The sequence below is a fragment of the Motacilla alba genome, chromosome 1, assembly GCF_015832195.1.
Source record: "Motacilla alba alba isolate MOTALB_02 chromosome 1, Motacilla_alba_V1.0_pri, whole genome shotgun sequence".
In the NCBI taxonomy this organism is placed as follows: Eukaryota; Metazoa; Chordata; class Aves; order Passeriformes; family Motacillidae; genus Motacilla; species Motacilla alba.
In genome coordinates, this window is record NC_052016.1 from 115,669,687 (window position 1) to 115,685,709 (window position 16,023).

Sequence of the window (16,023 nt, forward strand, 5' to 3'; positions counted from 1 at the left end):
AGCTTCCAGACTCCAGCAGGCTTTGTAACCATGCCTTTCCCAGCCATTCCAGCCCACCTTGCTCCAACAACTGTCCTGCAACCGCTTCTGGGTAAGAGCCTCACATAGAAAAAATGCATTATTCACACTGAGTAATTTATTATATGCACACATGCATGAAATAGCTGACCTTACTATTTCTCTCCCAAAGGTCCCAGAGCTGAAAGAGCACACACAGTGTGACTGTCAAGCAGCATTTCACAGAGATGAAAAAAGCACAAAACCTCTCCACATCACAAAACCAAATTTCAAGGCCCAGAGAACACTCTCAAGGAGATCAAAGTTCAGTCAGACAGAGCTCACCCTGGAATAGTTACAACTATCATAAATTCATTTAATGCAATATTTCTGAAAAATACATACTAGGAATAATTTTAATGTATTCATTTTGAAGTTTGTTATTTCTGTACCTTTCACTTACAGTGGCACAAAAAAAATTGAGTTCACACAAAATAGGAAAGCAGAAAAAACAGTTCTGTTGCCAAAAACATTCACTTCTTCCAGAGATAAAAGTACAAATATATCAGAAATGCAAATGCATTCACATCTGAAAAACTAAACTGTTGAAAATAAAAATGTCAAAGCTGGTGATGCCCAAAAAATTCATTTCTAACTTTGTTTTGGGGATGATAATGAGTCAAAAAATAGGAAATGAACCTGGACCTTTCTGTGATATAGAAGTTTACTAAACGTAGACAGACCTGGGAAAGTAGAAACCTGGAAAACTGGAGACTAGCAAAAAGACATCCAAGGAAGGATTTTCACACTGGCATGAATTATCATTACTAAATAGAACACTGCTGCTGGTGTATACATGATTTCTCTTTACATCTTATGGTCGAAGCATCACCTTTTGATTTGAATCAAGCAGCATTTGGACCTACTGGCACCAAGACAGAGAACAAAATCACTCATTTTGCAAGTCCAAACTACAAAGCCAGTCAGATTTTATCTTCTAGCATGCACATTGTCCCATTTTCAACCCTTCCACAGAAGAAAAACTAAACTGATGTATTTACAGATGCTGACAATTGTTAGCTGGCGCTCCCCGGCCTTGCTTCAATAGATGGAGCCATCCTGGCAAACACTGCTTGGCCATAATGTCTGGATGCTACCTACTGCAGATTTAAATGCCATGACAGAGTCACAAATATGGATTTTCATGAGCAAGATCCAAGGTGCTCCTGCTCAGGAATTTCTCTGCAGCTGAGAGGAAAAGCAGAGTTTCATCTTCGTTGCCCTAATGCACCTTCTGCCTCTGCTGGCACAGGACATGGCATCCAGCACATGGGACAGAAGGGGAGAATGCCACAGAAATAGTTTTATCACTTCCAAATTAAAAATACAGACGGGATAAACAGTAGACAAAATATGTTATGTCAGTACTACAACAGAGGTTTTAAATAGGAAAATGTGTTTGTGTAAACAGAGTTGTAAAATATAGTTAATGGAAAGTATGAAAAATAATTATCATATTTAATAGTAAAAATACATTATTGAGCAAGGAAATCAATAAAACTGTATTTCTTAAGAATTGTTATTAACCTCCTCAGTGACCCAATTCCTTTCAACAACTCCAGTGACTACCTCTGAATTTTCTCTTCTATCAGCAAACACACAAAGCATTCCAAACTTCCTCCAACATTTCTGAAACAACAGCTGAGCACTGGACAGTAACTGGGCCAGGCCACTGGGCCATGAGAAATTCATGTATAGTGAGCTCATGCTGCAATCCTTCCCTTAGGAGGACAATAATTTTTGTCCTTTTCATGTAATATTCAATATTTTATGAAGATTTTAGGAACCCAGTAATTCTCAGGACCCTTCTCTGATTTCAAAACTGATGGACTTGGCCACAGGTTTCAAACTGCTGGAGAAGGAAAGATTAGCAAATGAACAGAGAACAATTGTAGAAGTGCTGTCCCCTCAGAAACCACTAAAACATGAAGAAATCTTTTTCCCATCAAGCACACAGTAAATCATGCATTATTTCACAGATTTCCCAACTATAAACATATCCATATACTATGAACTGTAGAAAATTTTCTTATGGACACGTGAATGTTATCAGTGTATCTGCAATTGCAGTAATTGTTGCTGCTGTAATACAGAATGTATAAATCCTTGTCAGAAAAATATTTGTCATATTCTTGCAAAAATTTACCTTGTATTTTAGCATCTTCTTGGTATAATTGTGCACCCATAAGATCTTATGGGCCACCTTTCCCACTTGGCACGCTACCACAATGCAGTCCTGAGGCAGAGGTTTCTTCCCTATTCCCTTAAGACTAAAGATGTTCTGAGATCCAGCTGTAACATTCCTCAGAATAAGCCTTCCCTGGGACAACGAAAGGAGAAAAGAGAAGTTGCTTCATTACTGTACTGGCTGCCAAAGCAACTCCTTTAGTTTATTAATCTCAAATCTAGGTGACTCAGAGTGCTTACAAGAAAGGGCTCCTATTGACTCTCCTAGCTCTTTAATAAACCTATTACTAAACAGAGAAGTAAACCAGAGAAACAAAACCTTTTATTTTAAATTTTTCTAAACCATGGAATTCAACAACATAAATTTTTAATATTTCTAGGTTTTCTACTTCTTGGCTTCTTCTTGAAAAATAAACATCTCCAAGAACATAAGATCTCATGCCTCCTTGCCTCTCATATAATATCTAGCTTTGCTCACTGAGTGTTTCCACCTGTCCTATGAGCACAGGGTTGAGCCTGGAGAAAGGGAGACGCAAGGGAACTGCACTGCTCCCCACAAACACCTGAAAGGAGCTTCTAGGGAGGTGGGGACGGGTCTCTTCTCTGCATCTCAAGTGAAATGTTGAAAGGAAATGGCCTAAATTTGTGCAGGGGAGGTTCAGATTCGACATTAGAAAGAGGTCTCTACTGAAAGAGTGGTTAGGCATTGAAGTAAGTTCCCAAGGGAAGTGGTGGAGTCACCATCACAAGAGGCATCTGGATGTGGCACTCGTGACATGGGTTAAGGGTAACTGTGGTGGCGTTGGGTTGACAGCTGAACTAGACAATCTTGGAGGTCTCTTCCAGCCTGGATGATTTTGTGATTCAGCTAAAATGTTCTCCATAATCACCTGTCATCAAAGGATTGAGGGCTTTTGGCTTTTAATAATTTCACCACACTGGATGCCTAAATGGCATCATATTTTGATGGTAACACATGCAGAATGGTTACTCATGCTTCAAAGAACATTTTTTTTCATCTTTGGCAGTTTGCATATTTCAACAGCACCTTGTAGTCAAAATCTCTCAGCTGGGACACAAAGCCACAAATACAGCTTCTTGCTAAAGGTGTTTAGCCTTTGCTCTGCTTGGCATTTTAGCATTTGGAATAGTGATTACTCTGAGGGCAAAAGCAGCTGTGAAATGGTGGCTTAACTTGTAAATAAAGTACTCATCACAGAAATTAATTTGTGATGCAGGCATGCAATGATAAATAGTACCTAATTATTTAGGTACTGAAACAGGATTTAATATAAGTATTTAAATTCAGAATTACAATGTATATTTTTGTGACAAAAGTTCAGAATAACTGTAGGACTGAAGGATTTAATAGAAACAAATAGAATTGAAGAATATAACAGAAAATTAAATAAAGAAGACATGAAAACATGTGGTGGGGAAATCTATCATATCTAATCTTAAGCTTTACAAAGTTAGTTCATTTATGTTTTTACTTCAGATAGTAGTAAATTCTACCCTTTCTCTCAAGCAAATGCTTTAATATTAGCAACTGTCTAAACACTTTCATAATTTAGATACTGGTGATAAGCAGTATTGGTGAAAGCATCCTTTTCAAATGCTAAAACTGATTTATCTCTTACCATTATTACACACTCAGCAATGGGCTGGAACGTGATTGGATATGGAACTGTTCCACCTGCAGGCACATTTACTGAAGGAGGGCCATGAAAACAGTGTCCTTCCAAACTTGCTTCAAACCTCCAGTCCTCACTGGATATGTTACTCTGAAAGATGTAAATCAAAGTTGTAAATTAGATTATGCATTTAAATTTTTTAATGTGCATTTCAGCTTTCACTTGCAGATATCACTGCACTAGAGGACAATACTCATTCGCTCCAAGTACTGGCTCAGAGTGCCTTTGGGAAGAATAAAAGCAGTGTATTTTAAAAATGAAAAAAGCTAAGAATAAATCTGGTATTCCTGGCAGCCAGAGGTACAGAGCCCTTACTTTCAGTAGCAATACTGTCAGCAGAAACATTCATTAGAAAACATGAGCATGATCTAGCAAAATGGAATTTGTAAGTATCATTATGAACATTTACAGGTATCTTTATGATACTGTTTAATGCTTGGCGAAATTCTGTTCCTATACCATCAATAAAACATCTTGGTGCAGCCCTTTTAAGTGCTGATGTGGCGTGCTGGCACACATTGCTCCATCTGGCCACTGCAATGTTACAGGATCAGCCCTATGAACTGAGAGTTCCTTCTCCAAAGGAGAATTTACATTCCTGTGTCCTCAGAATCTGGTCTTTCAAGAGACTAAACAACTTTAAAGAATGCCTCTCCTGAGCAATATGAGCCTGAGCCTATTTAAGAGACATGTTTATCTTGCACCCAGATGTATCACAAGACTGCTTTGTCATGGTAAAAAGTGGGATATTTCATAATACATGCTTGGAGGCTGACTAAAAGTAGTAAAACTAAAATAATGCTATTCAGCCTCCTACTATTTGAAAGAACCAGATGACCAAACAATCCAGTCTGAAAAAAAAATTAACACTCATCTGAAATATAAAATAAACTGCCACTCATGAGCTAATTCATGCCTTGTCAAATAGAGAAGAATAATCTCATCTGATCTATGAAAAAAAGAGGTAATCTTTTGACCTATAATGGTCTGCATCCATGGAAAATTGTATACAAACATCAGAGATAAAGAAGGGATTTCAGGGAACAGAGATGATACTTCAGTCTTTGTTTGTGTCTGTGAAAGTCTCAGGAACAAAGAACCTGTGCTCATCAGAGCTAACCCAGAGCTACCCTCATCTGCAGTACCATGCATCCAAGCTTTGATCAGTATGCATGATTAATGCTTCAGTGTTAGGTGTTAAATTTACCAGCAGCTGAGCATATATGCCTGCATGGAATGGTGAGGTTTGTGTAGTGCCTCAGTTTTACCAAAAACTTGCATTACTGTGTCTCCAATTCTGTAATAACAATGACATCATCTCTGGTAGAAAGCACAAAAGAAAAAAAGCATGATGTCCTCCTGCCAAAGATAAAATGAAAAGGAAAAAAAAGACAGAAAAAGGGATTTTTTCTTATCATGCTGTTTTATCTCCACAATATCAAGAAAAGCTTTATCCTTTTGAAAACCAGCTGGCCAGGTGTAAAATTGACAGGTCATCACTCTGCTAATCTAACATTTTAAAACTTGGGATAGAGGAAAAACATCATCAGGATTGGTCCAGGTTCTAGAGGAGGGCCATGAAAATTCGGGTGCTTAAATTGTTTTATTTTCAGTGATTTCTAGTACAATTGGTATCAGATGTTTCCTTTATCCACAATAGTGATGATTACATCAATACGTAACATAAATATCTTTTCTTAATCTGTAACACAAAAACTTGTCATCTGGAGAAATGCAGTTGACAAACATGGTCATTGTGAAATTCTTCTGTAACAAATCCTTCTAACACAGCAGGAATTTGTCTGAAAGTGTCCTAAAGAAAGATATCAAGGAAAACCATAAACATTAGAAAATTAAAAGAAAGTATTTGTTAAATTCTATTCCCTTACACTTGTTCATTGATGGCTTTAATTAATTAATCATCTGATTCCTACAGGATCTCTGCTTAATGTAAAATCTCCTCCAAAGGCTGTCAAGTGAATTAATTTAAACACATGAATGCTAAGGGAGTCAGAATCTCCTCACAGGACTGTAGGTGGGTCAACCCAAGGTACATAATGATTGTACTGGACCCACACCTGGAGAGTCAATGGCAGAGATGGAACAGTTACATTCATCTCATGCTTGAGAAAACCATGGAAACTCCAGAGGAAACTAATCCCAGATCTCAGATTCAGCTGGGTTCTCATTCTGTTCCTGTCTCTAATTCTCTGTGTGGCTTTGAGCTGACCAGCTGACCATTTAATTTGCTCCATTTATAAAGTGTTCCACCTTGCACACATTATGACTGTTAGTTTGCTTGTGTCTGTAAAAAGAGCTTTGAGCACTAAATATTTGGTTCAAAAAACTAATTTTAGCAGATTGAATAACTCCATCTTCAGTTCCACAATGAGCATATATTTTTCTACTGAATATATAAGAAAATCTAAATGACAAATACAATACTGCTAACAAAAACATAAAAATATGGGAAACATTCTGGAAGATGGAGAAGCTCCAACTAGAAGGAGTGTATATAGAAATGTGAAGTGTCTAACTCCTAAAAAGTGAACACTCTCAAGTGAAAAATAAATCCATCAGAAGAATAATGCAAATCTGCTTAGAAAGTGTCTGTTTAAACAAGGCAGAAAATCCCTTTACCTTCCAGGGTTATGTATCAGTTGGTTTGGGGCTAATGTAACATTCAAGAATCAATGCTTAATACATAAATTATTCATATCTTAAAACTTGTGAAGAAGAGATGGCACTACAATATGGTTTCCTTTAATTTTCTTTTTCCTTTCTGATGTAATAGTTCCTTGCATACTCTCAATATTTGGCAGAGCATTCAGCCTGCTCTTTCCCCAGGTATTCAGTCTTCTTGTTTGAATCTGCCCCCACTCGTTTGACTACAAAATCTCAGAATGTTTTCTCTATAAATTAGCTCACTAGTATTCTTTAGTGGCTCTACAATCAAAAGGACATAGACCAAACTGTAGTTCAGATCTCAGGAAATCTTTCACTGGTTCTGTCTCCTAAAGAATCTTTATTCCTTTTCTCACAGCTAAAGTTCCTTACCTATAATTTTGAGTGGTTCTTTTTTTTGTTGTTTTATTTTAAAGTTCTCTAAAATTTGACTAATAATTTTCTGAGAGAGATGATACTGCACCCATCTTCTCTCTCTGAGCTCACTTCTCATGTGCCAAGGGTTTCATACACAAAGTAGGTATGATAAAACTATACACGATATACTGGCTATGCTTACCATGATTTTTAACTCTATGTAACCTAGTTCTTCTGTTTTATTCCTCAGCATGTCTCCTTTTTTTCCTTCAGAAATAGCGTATTTATTCCCTATATTACATAACTACTTTTTTCACTTTCATTGTGATAACATTATTAAATAACAGACTAACAATTCTGAGGAAAAAAAAATCAAAATTTAGCCCATCAAACGAATAATTAACTTGGAGTAAATTATTTTTCCCAACAGGTTTGACATAATCTACAACATGGACTTTGAGAAATAATCCTCAAGTTAGTAGGCATTTCAGGACTGTAAATTTTAACAGTATTGATATGAAATCCCCCTTTTTTAAATCCTGAGTGTTAGTTTAGTTAGCAGTAGAGAAGTGAACTTACAATTGGAATTTCCTGGGTCACTGTCTGGTAAGCTGGCGTTAGGAATTCGAGCTGTGCATCAGCCTGGTCTGCATTCACCACACACTCAATCTCGTAGACACGAATATCACACGAGGACTTCAGAAGAATATGACAGTGGTAGCAACCAGCTTTCTTAGGAGTGAATTTTATAGGAAACTCAACTGTATCACTTCCACCTAAAAAAAAAAAACAACCAAACAAAAAATTTTGCTGTTTTAAGGCTTTTCAGGACCATTGAATCCACAAGCAGAATCTGAAGAGGTTTCCAGTAAACGGTAGGAGAGTCTCCTCAGCAGTACATGCAAAAATTTCCAAGAAACAGCAGAGTTTTAGGGGTGTTACCATATAAGTTAGCTTCCTAAAAATGGTATATTAAAGCAAGTAAACAATATTTTCTACCGATTTTAGTAGTGCACAGAGAGAGGTATTTTAAAATAGCTCTTAAATCTAGTAGAATTTAACACATATGAATTTCTGTAAGTATTTTAAAAACTATACAAGCTACTACACGTTTTTCAATGGCTACTATCAGAGGTATCAGTGATAGTACAGTATATTCAGCTGAGTATCCCCAACAAATACTGAAATCCTGGTAAATGTAGTAGCTCTCATGACAACTCAGCAGACCTTTTCCTATGCCACATTTTGGATTGAACGTCTGAGTTTCCGAAATTGACAGGGGTGTCCAAGCTGGAACAGATTCATGCAAAGTCCCTCTTTCCCAATCTGCAGCACACAGGGAAAACTCCTCACTGTAATCCCCAGAGCAAGGAAGAAGCAAAACAAATGCAAAGCTGTCCATCTGTGCCCAGAGCCATGTCTAACAAGCCTGCTGCAGAGATTTCCTCCTCTGTGCTTGCTTTCAGAAAAGATCAGACTCCTGCACAGGATTTTAAGCAGCCATTGAGGGACATTTTCCCAAGGAGAAAGGAAGGTACATGAGGAACTCCAGTGATGGCCACAAAGAGTTCTCCAGTCCCAGAGTCTCTAGGAAAACTGAAAACCCACATGAAGACTGCAGCTGTAAAAACTCTAGTTTTACATGTACCAAACACCGATTCTCTTCTCTGTTTTCCAAGGTTAGAAACCAATGGCTAAAGCTGGAAAAAGATGGTAAGGAAAGTAAGAGACAAGTTCTTGGAGAAAGATAACACAGTGAAAGATCCAATATGTTTCTGCATGACTTTTACTTTCTTGCACTAAATGGAAATTTTAATTACTAACAACTAGGGTTATTTTTGCCTCAGTTGGACCCATATTTAAAGGCACAGTTTCAAACAGAAATGCTTCCCATAGAAAAAATTTAAAATAAAAAACATAAAAAGTACATTCCATAATTACAATATTTAGTACAGCATTACTTAAGTAAAAAAAAATTGTTTCTTATGCATTTAAAAAATATATTTTAGAATGAGTCAGTTGAATAACTTAAATACTATACTCAATTACAATGAACCTAAAGGAAAACAAGTAAATTGGTTGTATTTATTCAACCCAATAAATATCTCCTGCAATGACACATGGTTCCTCCAAATCAAAACAACTACAGAAATCACCTGCCTTCAAATTATAGGTAAAGATTGGCTTTTTTTCCTTCAAAATGTTTTTAAATACCACAAAGTCATCTGGGTTTAAAAATGTCTCAGCTTAGCATGTTTTGTCCTCTCAGTCTCACAAGACATTCAACGAAGATTAATTTAGGGATGTAGTCAATGATTTAATGAACATAATCCATGGGGCACAACTGGCTTACCTAACAATTTCTGAGAAAAGAGTGTCAACAGCAAGCCGTGGGCATCATTCATTTCAGTCCCTTGTAGCAGGAGGCAGAGCCTGCATCCATCAAAAAGAATGAGGCTGGAGGCATTTCCTCAACAGTGAAAAGTCAGGCAGGGCAATGCAGGGGATTGCTACTGTTTCCATCCCTAATCAGGATGTTCATTGTTTCACAGGGAAGCATTCCATGTGAAATGAGCTGACAGTTTTATTTTCCAGGTTCATGTCTGACAAATGCCTACAGGAAACATTCACCTGATCATATTGGGTTTTGTTGTAAGACAGTTGACAAAACAGGGGTATTTGCAAAAGCTAAAAACCAGTGTGCAATTTCACCATGCATTTTTGGAGAACTAAATCACAGCCCATAGGCACTGGCCATGTCCTCTGGCAAATGCCTGGCATTTTGTGCTGTTTATTTATTGTAAAATACAATCTGATCCAAAACTAACAAAGTTCATGTCCTCTGGTTTTTAAAAATCTTGTAACTCATCACTTTAGATCTGCCTGAATTCAAAATAAGTCCTCTAATTGAATTAGCCTACAAACAGTACCTTTCAAAGAAAAGCAATGGAAGTTGTTTTGACATTAAAATCTAAGAAAAAACATCATCTGAAAGGTAGTAAAATGGCCCTTAGTAATCACTGTTTAGCCTTATTACATATTGTGGGAAGATGAAATGAGTAAAAATAGAAATGTTACTCTTCCACCCCACAGTCTGTTGTCATAATTTGTGAAGGCAGGAAAGTATGGGCCTTCAGCAGTTCAACAAATAACTGCACATTATATTCACTTTTGTTCAGCAATGGTGATTCTATCTATTCAGAATTTCAAAGCTAAATTTCTCACTGAACTTATCACAGTCTCTGACACTATGCACGTCCCTCAAACAACTGGTTGAATTAACTTCAACACTGAATTTGCAGGTATGGAGTCCTGGAAAATTAAATAACCAACCATAATTAAGAATCCAGCCTCTTCTGACTTCTGCTTATATATTAGGTCTTCAAATGGGCTCATCTGAATTAGAACATCACTCAACTCAGTAGTCTTGAAAAAGCAACTATTCTTTTATATTCTTTATTCAGTGCTTAAGTTTCGAAATTTTTTGCTACCACTGGTTTTGAATTTTTTTGCTACCACTATGTATGTTTATTTATGATTTCCTTTCACTTTATTGTAATCAAACAGATTTGTGGAAGGGTTTCTAAAAAACCTACTAACTGGTTATTTGCTCTTTCTTTTCTGTTTAGATACAGTATACCATTACACACCTAAACAAAAAGTTAAATACACTTAATCAGAAAATGAAGATCTACTGGGGAAAAAAGAATGAAAGCAGTTTTCCCTTAATCAATCTAAAAATGAAAATGGGAGTCACTTTTTTTCAATGTCTTGTTATGAATATTCAGCAGCTGTGTTTGTGCATCACTCAGGAGCCAGGGAGGAGCTGCGTGGCACTACATAAAGTAGCTGTAGGGGGCTGGTTGTTTAATAATCATTGCCCCTAATATTTATGAAAAATACTCACAGGCACTCTAGAAACAAGCAGCCACCACTCCAGTGAGAATGCTGCCAAGTTTACTTGATGCAGCTTTAAGAACCATGTCAGGAAGGCCTTTCCTTAAGCCATTTGATGAAGAGCCCCTGCTGGAAGGGACTGGCCAAATTATAAGGATTACACTGATAAAACAGAGTAATAACTCAAACACTCTTGATCTAAAAACACAACAAAGAGCTAAGTTCTCTCTAAAACATACACTCAAAATTTACAAAAAAATTTCAAAACTGATCCTGTGTGACTGGAAGACTAAGCAAATTCTCCTACAAACAAGGAAGAAGGCTCAGAACTATTACAAGGACTGCACTGAATACGTAAGACAATATTACAAGGAGAGAGGATCAAAACCAAGTCTTTTATATCACTTACTGCAAAATGTTAAGTTAACACATAATTAGTAATGAAGGCTTATAGTGAAAAGATATAATAACAGCTAGCTAGAGACTTCTGTGGTGCAGCTCCTTTCTTTTTGCAATCTAGATTTCTCTGAAGAAAGGTTTTCTTTTTTTAAAAGAAGAAAAAAGTAAGTCACTTGTAGCTTTACCAGAAGCCATAAAGAAGTCAGAATAATCTGAATAAATTAACTGTAGGAACAATTACTGAGAAAGTAGAAAATATCTAACAATTCCTGATAGTTCTGTAGAGAAAGATTTTTCATCATTCACTGGGTAGAAAGGGGGGGAAAAAGAAAAACAAGGGAACTCTTCTTGGATATTCTTTGTAAGTGAAACAGCAGGGAGCCATTGTCAAATCCTGTAGGAAGAGGCAACAGAACTCTAATATTAGCTTGTGATACTGAATCTAAATTAGACAGCAAGGTGGAACAACATTTTTCCATTGAATATGAATTGTAAGCTTTACTTATTTATATGGACAATTTTGATCTGAAATAGTACAACCTAGCCATCAGAAAAAGGTTTTAGTTTTATATTCATGCCTAGGTTTTCTATGTTTATTGTTATAACCATAGGAAAAACCCTAAACCACATGGAATGACAAAAAGCATTCCCAGTGCATGCCTGCCTTAGAAAGTTCAATAATGCAATTTTTATGCTAATAAAATACAGAAATTGCTTATCAGGACACACTTGCTTAGGTGCATATCCATTTGAAAATTAAAATCTACCATTACCTTACAGAACTGCATAAATCTATCATTACTGATGGAATATATTTGTGTATTCATCATTCCATGTTGGGATTTGGTTATTATTAAAAGGTATAAAATAAGGTATTGCTATGCTGGTACTGACATGTGCTGCTGCAATGTTTAGAACAGCAATTGCTGTCAACCATTTACTCCCATATATTTTTCTTTCCTTTAAAAAATGTCTAGTCCAAGGGTATTGCTATCAGGTTTTCTGCTAATAGTGCAAGTGGTAATCTAAAGTCATTTCAAGGCAGAAGACTGCAAACAAAAAAAAAAAAAGTCTGAAAAAAAGAAAACCAAATTAACAGGAAGCGCTTCTTATAAAGTACTTGGATGCGTTGGTATCGATGAACTGTCACAGGCAGCTCTGTGAGCAGCTCTGTCTCAGGAACTTTTATGTTTCCATTACTCAAAGCAATTGTCACTGTCATGTTACAATGTGTAAAGGCACAGCCTATTCCAGAAAATTCCAGAATTTCCTACTTCTGGGATAAATCCGTATTTAATACCAAAACACATATTATTGGATGTTTCTCTTAGCATTAGAATTTCACCAAATAATTCTTATATTAAGCCCTAACCTGACAATTGGAGCAAAAGTGTGTATCTCAGGAAAGCTTCCACTTTCTTTTTTAAAAGACTGAGTGGTAGAAAGATTTTTGTTTCTCTTGAGTTTGTCCATATTTGATAAACCTCTCATTCAAATAAGTTCACAAGACTCATAAATTGTTTCACTACAAATCTCAGTCTTATGTAGAAAGTGCTGCACTTTCTGCATAGAGCACTCAACAGTCTTCACAGTCGACATACTTTCCCTTTTTAAATAATTACAGGTAACCTGAAAGGAACCTCTTTCCCTCAGAGATCATGGAGTCATCAAGGTATTCAATCTTTCAAGACCTTAAAAATTACTACAGAACTTGGCTGAACTCTTCCTCATTTGCAGCCCTCTGTCTAAAGCGTGGAACAAGAACTGGATGTGCTGTTCCAGTGTTATGTTCTCCTTCATAATACAATAACAGCACTTTTCCATACCTGCACTGTATTTTTTAAGTTATGCATTCAAGGACCCTTGTTTTTCAAAATTTTACAAAAAATCCTTTGATGAAAGAACAGTGGAGCTGACGTCAGAAAATCACAGAGTGGGAAGTCAGGCTGACAGCTTTAGTTCACACTGTGAGAGGTACTCTGCTGCTTTGCAGATTTCTCAAACATTTTGGGAGACATCACTGCAAAACAAAGCCCTTCCTCCCCTTTCTACCTATGCTATTTCAGCTTTGATTAGTAACATTATTTAACATAAAAACCATGTTTTTCAAAGAAACCAAACTGCCTAAGAAGTTGTTCTGCTTAGTTAAAACTTAGCTGCAGCTGATTTTGAGCTGATTATTTGCTGAAAAGACAAACAGCACTGACCTTTGCACTGGCTTTCACAGTTCTGCTTGAAAATCCACAGATATTTTCTTCTTTCCTAACCACAGAGGGTGTTGTGCTGCTGGACAGGACCAGCAAATATTCAGCAGAAAAAACACTTACAAAAGCTATTCAGAAATAATATAATAGCTCTGACTTACCAAACATGGTCCTTACCTGCAGGAAGAGCATGCCCACTTACACAGATACAGTTTTGTAAAAAAAGACTGCATGGCAGGAAATCTTAAATAATTATAGAGATTATAAACAGATATATGCATTACAAAGTCAGCGACACTGGCAAGTAAAGTTACAACTGAAGTTACAACTCTGAGCCATAAAACCTGTCTATTCAAAGTCTCTTGAGCTTTCACCTTTAGGAGGAACTTGTTAGCTTGGTGAAGCATGGAGCTGGTTTTGGATGCTACTTCTCTGTTGCTAAAATTTGGAGCCATTATTTTAATCCCACTTGACATTTTATCCTTTTCATTCCTTCACAGCATTCTTCTAAGGAAAAGGCAACATATTTCAATTATGCCTAACATGACTTCCTGAATGTTCAATCTACCATTCTTTGGTTTGTAGAGCATTGCAGTTTTACTGTCAAATACCTTTCTCCTGAGCTATATATGGGAATTGAATTATTTCTCAGGTTGTGTCTGATGATAGAGGGAAACTAAAGCTCTTAAAGATCCCATTTGAGACCAAGATGAACAACCACCATGGTGTGGTTAAACCATACCAAATTGTTTAGCATGTGGACTTTGCTCCAAATATATAATTACATGTTTGCTTGCACTAACGTTCATGGCTTGTAACTATGCAAGAGGTCCAACTAACTTCTTTCACAAAATCTGTGCCATTCCTAACTCAACAAAGTCTTTGTATAATCTTTCCAATTAGTGAAATTAGTTAACACTGTGCAATAAGTACTGGTTCCTAAGGAGTCCCCTTCTGATGACTCTCCAGTGATGAATTAACATTTGCTAAAGGTTTTCAATCTTGTAAATGCATTCTTTTAGATCTATGCAAGTATGCAGTATGGGTTTTGATCAAGATATCATACTTAAAGTAAGGTAAGCATATTGTACTCTTTTTATTTATTTGATCTGTAAATAGTGTCAAAAATGTATTAAGGTCATTTAAAAAGATCTATTTTACAAGAAAATGTTTTGAGTGGCATTGATTTTTTTACCTTCAAATTCCCTGTGGGCAGAGTTCAAAAAACACTGGTTGCACACTTTCTGCTACTGCAATCTAAGAAATTCTGATCCAAAGATTGATTTTAGTCAGATTGCTTCCACCTCTGTTTATCTTCATAAATATAAGCACTGTCATTTCTTCAGAGAACCAGCTACTCCCACCCTAAGGAAAGTCACCACCATGGCTAAAATACTGCTGCTTTCTCAGACAATGATGTCAACATTTTCAGATGAGACCAATGGTTTACCCAGGTCCACCAAGTGGAGACTTCTTTCACAATATTAGGTTTTCTAAAAGCCTGTAAATCCTCCTGTGTCTCCTCATTAGTGTAATGAGTACATTGAATCAGGTGGCACTGTCTTCCTACTGAACACATATTTATTTTCATGCTATTCAGCTGGTTATCTCAGCTTCCCTGTCTGGATGTTCTTTACCTCACTGTCACCACGACATTTGTATGAAAATCCTTTGTAAGGATTTTCTTCTCCAGAGAAGCTGAGCAGCCTCAGGAAGGAAATGCAAGCAATAACTCCCTGCTGCTGTGGAATGCAGCAGGTGCACTGTTGATTGGTCCATGGGAGGTGTTCTTACTTAATAACCAATCGAGGATGCAGCTGACTCAGACTCTCTGGTTAATCACGAGCTTTTATTATCATTCTATTCTTTCTCTTTGCTTGCAAGCCTTCTGATGAAATCCTTTCTTCTATTCTTTCAGTACAGTTTTAATGTAATATATATCATAAAATAATAAAGCCAGCCTTCTGAAACACAGAGTCAACATTCTTGTCTCTTCCCTCATCCTGGGACCCCTGTGAACGCCACCATACCTCACCACCTCTCTGAATTCACTACAAAAGCTCCACTCATTTCTGCATCATCTTGACATTTCTACTTCCTCATGTAACCCATCATAGAAAGAAAAATATATATCAAAAGATTGTGTACACTGCAGTATGATCTAATTTCTGACTACATTGATCACTCTGCTCCTTCAAGTATTTGTTTAATATCCTTTGATGAATAAAGAAGCAGCATGAACTACGAGTAAAAGAACTACTTCCTTACTATAATTTATTATAGTATAGAATTTATTATAGTATAAATTATAAAAGTTGTCCATTTACTACACTCTTTACTATACTGTTGTTTATTCACTACATTTTTGTAGTGAATGCAATGCAATTAATATTCTAAATTTTTCAGTTATATTCATTCACATTTCAACTTTTAAAATAATTTGAGCAGTTGCTAAGGAACAGTGATTTCTCAGCTGGTCAGTTAAGAACTTTTGTTGCGAGACCATGATGGAGATCCTGTCAGGACATCAGATCTGTGTGTGC

The 16,023-nt window shown here is 36.5% G+C and overlaps 1 protein-coding gene across 1 annotated transcript in view; it reads right to left on the reverse strand.

Moving 5' to 3' along the window:
- The window catches only part of CFAP47 (cilia and flagella associated protein 47), a 258,402-nt gene that overhangs the window by 135,663 nt on the left and 106,716 nt on the right, over positions 1-16,023 (reverse strand). The window contains exons 46-48 of the mRNA XM_038154900.1: positions 7,560-7,756; positions 3,885-4,028; positions 2,204-2,377 (exon numbers count right to left, since the gene is read on the reverse strand). Coding sequence (XP_038010828.1) covers positions 2,204-2,377; positions 3,885-4,028; positions 7,560-7,756 — 515 coding nt within the window. The remainder of the gene's footprint in view (positions 1-2,203; positions 2,378-3,884; positions 4,029-7,559; positions 7,757-16,023) is intronic.